Source organism: Glossina fuscipes, unplaced genomic scaffold (genome assembly GCF_014805625.2).
Source record: "Glossina fuscipes isolate IAEA_lab_2018 unplaced genomic scaffold, Yale_Gfus_2 2, whole genome shotgun sequence".
NCBI lineage: Eukaryota > Metazoa > Arthropoda > Insecta > Diptera > Glossinidae > Glossina > Glossina fuscipes.
This window is the reverse complement of record NW_023998416.1, coordinates 23728296-23734059: the sequence shown is the minus strand read 5'-3', so window position 1 is coordinate 23734059 and position 5764 is coordinate 23728296. Positions and strand designations below refer to the sequence as shown.

At 35.3% G+C, this 5764-nt stretch overlaps 1 protein-coding gene across 1 annotated transcript; it reads left to right on the top strand.

Annotated features, from left to right (window-relative positions):
- Positions 1-3220: 3220 nt before the first annotated feature.
- On the top strand, positions 3221-5380 carry LOC119633069 (endothelin-converting enzyme 1). The gene has a single exon (XM_038026283.1). It carries the CDS (start codon positions 3311-3313, stop codon positions 5378-5380), a length of 2070 nt encoding a protein of 689 aa, XP_037882211.1. The 5' UTR covers positions 3221-3310.
- Positions 5381-5764: the final 384 nt, after the last annotated feature.

Genomic DNA, 5764 nt, shown 5'->3' with positions numbered 1-5764 from the left:
TTAACTGCTGCGTCTAAGCAAGTGAGAAGAAGTAGTAAAGAAATTTTTCCTTTTAGTAAAGTTTTTCTTTAATTTCTGTTGTTTAACACTTAAATAAATATATTCCTTGAAAGAACTTTCTTTTAGAATCTATTCACTTTTTATACCCTACACCATTTATGGTGCAGGGGTATATTGGCTTTGTGGGGATCCATGCAGTAGCTAGGTCCACCTTTTTTACTATACCAATCGAAATGGAATCACTTTTTGAAGCGATCTAATATCTTGTCTGTCCATCTTATTTCTTTTGCTCAATCTACCGGTCGCAGTTTTTGCTTTGATGAAATTTAGTGCTACGATGGGTTTCGGCTCGAGGAGAACAAGTCCTATGCAACGCCTTAGCTTGCACAGTCGTCGGTGTAGAGTATTCAATGGTGAGCCGTAACTCATTACAGTGTTTTTACTTTTTCTAATCCTTTTTTAAACACATCGGCTAGCTTAGCGGCTAAGCAGGTATTTTGTGCCAATAGTTTTGCAGGAAACCTTTCCATTTATTTTAATCAAAGCTTTTAGTCTTTTTCGTTAAATCTTTAGTTGTTTAAAATAATTAAGAATTTTATAACAGAGAAAGGTCGTGCACTTCGCTTAATATAGTCCTTTAACCATTTTCTTTCCTGCCCGCATAATTTTCATTAAGGCTCTCATACTGGAGGATACCCAAAACGTTAACTAACGTAATTCAAATTCAGCAAAGCTAGTTGACTTGTCAAAGATCTCAGGACTTTCCAATTGCTTCTGCCATAACAAACCACAAGTTCGATTTTGTCGCCATGCAAAAGCATGCCTTCATGACAACCCCTCTGTATATGGTAACGTCTTCATTTTTCTCTGCATGCGAAATTTTTAGAAGTTCTTTCTCTACACTAAGATGAACGAAGAGTGCAATCCATTTTAAAACACAGCTCCAAATGTATGGCTCCAATTGAATATTAATTTATATTCGCTATCGACATATATTTATTCTTTTCGAAAATATGCTTTGTATACTTTTTCTTGTTAAGATTATATAAACCAGGAGAAGCAAATGAGTGATCGTTAAGCCCAAAAAAAATTCGAAAATATGCAAACAGGCGATTGAAAGCATCTTAGCTTCTCAGATTGCGACAATTTGCAGATTAATGCTGACTGCCTCTGTTCAATATAGCACATTTTTGATTGCCAGGGTTTCGCTTAGCATTTTAATTTGTCCGCAATGCTAAAAGAATCTGTGAGGAATAGTAGACTGCCCGAATGAGACTGGAAGGTGTCTCTATCTAATGATCATAAAAATAGTTGCAGGCTCTCACTGTACCTGTTTTGTGTTACTCAAGATAATATAATTTATACGGAAATTTAGAGGCGTTTTAAGTCGTCATAGTCGTAGGAATTCTTTCCCACATAATAAATATAAGATATTATACTAACATTTGAATATTGAGAATGCAATTTAAAAAAAAAAAAAAGTCCAAGATGGTTAATAGCTTCCAAATATAATAAATAATATTATTGAGCAAAGTAAGCATTTTGTTTGTTTATGGACTTTTGTCAGTTAAGCGACGGAGCGATCGGCTCGGTGATATAAAACCTTGTCCGACGAAAGTCAATAAGATCATGGACAGTTAATTTTACAGTATTGCTGGACTATAATAGTTTTCTGATGAAAATTACTAATGGAACGGATAGTCAGTAGGGGCTAGTTCCGGGTTCATCCTTCCCAACCTAATATATAATTAATATATAAATATATATTATTATATAATATGTAGTACGTACGTATGTATTAAATATCACGCAGAAAAGTTTTTTCAACAGAAGACTTTAGAGCCGCCTAACTTCGGCTGTAGTAATCCTATGAAGAGTGACGGTCCGTTCGTAGTTAGGCAAAAGTATTGTGACATTTCTCAATTAATTCTCAAGTAATCATATTTTAAAATGATACGAAATCACTATTTATTCCATTATAGCTTCGCTTAAGATGCTAGCTCTGCAGCAAGTTTACAGCAAAGATAATTTTTCAAACTCTGAAAAATTCAGTGTTAAGGATGCACCGCGCTGTGGTAAAGAAATCAATGAAATTCTTCAACAATTTGAGGACATTTGCCATCTTATGACCCCGCTGTGGAACTAAATTTTGTTGCATTAAAAACTGTTGCGAAACTGAGGCTTACTATAAAAAGACGCCCGTCAAATTAACAGGGGATCGAAATTGCACAAAGCTTGGCAAAATCTGAACCGAAGATTTGTAAGCTACCGTTCAATGGTTAAATCATCAGGTGCTCCTCCGCCTTCACTAGAAGAATGATTCCACTTGTTACTATCAAAAACTAATCCAATTAAAGCGAGCGACTGAGGTGAAACGTTCAGAATTAAACAGTAAAAAATGCTTCGGTACTCCTCGCGGCCAAGTCTAGGGCGCATCGCTTGGATAGAGAATTTGGGTGGATCAGGCACATAACCCGGTACATAGTTTGACTAGCATTTCTTTTGCTCTCTGTGGTAGTCTCTGAACAGTGTAAAAACCTCACTTGAAAGAAGAGGCTTGAAAAGATCACTGGGCTTAGTTTTACTCGGGGAAATCACGCAAGTTATGCAATTATGGTACAATAGTTTGATCAGAATAGCGGCAAAGGTTTGATTATCGGTCAGAATGGCTTGTATTTGGTTTAATCAAGTCAGTTCATTGTAGAAAGTGTTTTTTTTTTTTAATTTTGGTGAAAAAGCATTATCGTCAACCTTTACCTTGATGAGTTTATGTACACCCACTAATACACTAATCGTTTATTCATATTTCGCAAGATATTCTCAGCAGCTTAAATTTTATTCATTTCAAAAAAATGTATGTCTGCAAACACAAGGCTGTATAAATAAATACTGGCCAATGAAGAGGAAGATTTTAACAAGTGTACCACTGCATAATATAATTTTTCTTTCACATTCACGACTCGTTCTTCTTTTCTTCTAACGTTAACATTAAAACAGATTTTTCTACCCACACCCGACTTGAGACCATTACACGCAAAAGCCTTGTTTATTATTATATATATCTTTATTTTTATTTTTTTTTTTTTTTGCAATAATATTGATTTTGATTTGAATAAAAGTTGTTAAAAACAACTGTTTTGTAGACTTGAAGCAAATTCTTGAATAAACCCATACAACAGTGATATAAAAACCAAGTAATTATGATTTATCGGTTAAACCACTTTCAGCCGTTCAGCAGAATTATTATAATAAAATTGAAAAAGAAATTACTGCCGCTGCGTTAGCATAATTTAATGATCGAACGAAGAAAATGCTATTAAGACATTACGTGTTAGTGATCGGTGTTCTTCTATCCACTTTAAATCAAGTAAAAGTTGACTACGCAATCGGAGTAATAAGTCAAGATTCCAATGATAATTCAATAATTGACAGTACCATCCCCGAAGTAACTGAAGCTGCAAATGAAAGGCAGGCGACAGTTTTTGATCTGCCAACAGTAATAGATGAAGATGAGCTATTGCAGGAGACTGGCCTATATATGCTGGATATTATGAATTTAACTATCGATCCATGTGAAAATTTCTATGAATACGCCTGCGGAAATTGGCGATATAGCTTACGAGTACCAGCCGAATCTCGAAATGATTCACTTTTGCGTGCAATATCGAAAAAAATTAAGCAAAAAATTATTCAATTCTTGTATAACGCAACGGACGAAGAGCTAAATCGAACAACGGCTGAAGCCAGAGCTAAACTTTTCTTTCAGAGCTGCTTAAGTCCGCAAGAATTAAGTGCAGGTGTTAAGTCTTTGATGGCTGCCGAGGACGAGTCATTTGAACGATTACAATTAGAAGAAAACGAAAAAGATGCTTGGATGAAAGTCAACTTTCTCTCGCAATACGAAATTTATCCCCTGTTGCCTGTATTTGTCAACTACAGTCATGTGCATCGAGAGTTTGAAATATCCATAATACCACCTGTTGCGTTCTTGAAAACTCGTAAAAATGACACAAACTTTTTACACTTAATGCAAAGTAGTCAAGAAGATTTCAAAGTTATTTTGGATTTCGAAGCTAATCTAACCTCCAAAGTTAAATCACTTAAGAAAACAGAACACTTTCCATTAAATGAGTTTTTGCGGAAGCATCAAAACGATGCAGTTAATTGGACAAAATTTATCGAAATTGGTTTCAATGGTCACGCGCAGGATAATTGGATTATTAATAATAAAATCGCGAATTTCACGAGCTTAGAGCGATTTCTACGTAAATCGAAAATCGAAACTCTGCGCAATTATATTAAATGGCGTACCTTATTGAATTTTTACGGTATTTGGGGCCTGGAAGTTGAAAATGATTCACACAGAGAAAAAATTTGTTTATTCCATACTGAGACTTATTTCAGTTACGCTCTGGTGCCATGGTTTAGTGAAATATTCTTTGATAATGAACGTCGAGAAGATACCCTAAAATTGGCCGACTCTTTAAGGACACATTTTAAAGAAATTGTTGACGCGGCCCGATGGCTTGATAGAAAGACTAAGTCTGAAGCTATGGCCAAATTAGATTCAATGGATTTATCAGTCGGCTATAGTGATGAGATGCGCCATCGCGAAGTGCTTGACCAAGTCTATGGGTATTTAAATATATCGAATGATTGGTACAATAATCTTATGCAGCTAGAAATAAATCGCGCCCGGTTGCGTAAAAGTTCAGTACATAAATTCGTATTACCTCCTCTGCTCTCGCCTTACAGTGTCAATGCCTATTACGCTGATTTCATTAACGCGGTTTTCGTCACTATTGGGATCGCGCAAATGCCCTTATATCATATTAGCTTTCCGTCCTCGCTAAAATTCGGTGGTACTGGTTTGATGATCGGTCACGAAATATGTCACGGCTTCGATACAAATAGTTATCGTTATAATTACGATGGGAAAGCTGAACAATGGTGGTCGTTCCAAGCACAACTCACTTATCGGCAGTTCCGTCAATGCTTAGAAAATCAGTATAATAGATTCATTTATCGTGGCGTGAAGACAAACGCAACACAAACAATGCCTGACAATATAGCCGATAATATCGGTGCACGATTGGCTTATGCGGCATATAATCGTCGTGCCGGAACTATTGAAGGCAATAAAAAGCCTATAAAAGCTATGAATTTCACCAATGATGAGTTGTTTTTCATTAAATTGGCTCAGACATTTTGTATTGGACGTGACGATGCCTACAAAATGGAACATATTGTAACTGATTCTCATGCCTATGGTGAATTTCGTGTACTTGGCATATTACATAACATGCCAGAGTTTAGTTCAACTTTTAAATGTAAATTTGGTTCAGAAATGAATCCTTTTAAGAAATGTATGTTAGTGTGATATATAAAAAACTTTGTACATATAAAACCAAAAAAAACTTACAAAAAGTAAATTAGATTAAATCCGTAGTCGTTATCTTAAAAAAAAAAAAAAGAAGAGATATCGTTTGTTTCGCCAAGAACCCAACCTGCAGTGACGGGTACAGAAAAGCGTCTAAATAATAAAATTAGAGTAAAATAAGTTAAGAGATGACTATCATCTTTGTAAACGATAATCTAAAAATGATATTTGGATATAACAGAAAGATGGTAGGAGGAAGTGATAAAACTTTAAATGCTTCAGAGGCTTGATTTGTATTACGTGGTCACAGGTCCATATTGCAGGTACCTTCAATGCATTGGATGATTGCATCAGAACCAAAAGATAGTGAAAAAAATTGTAATC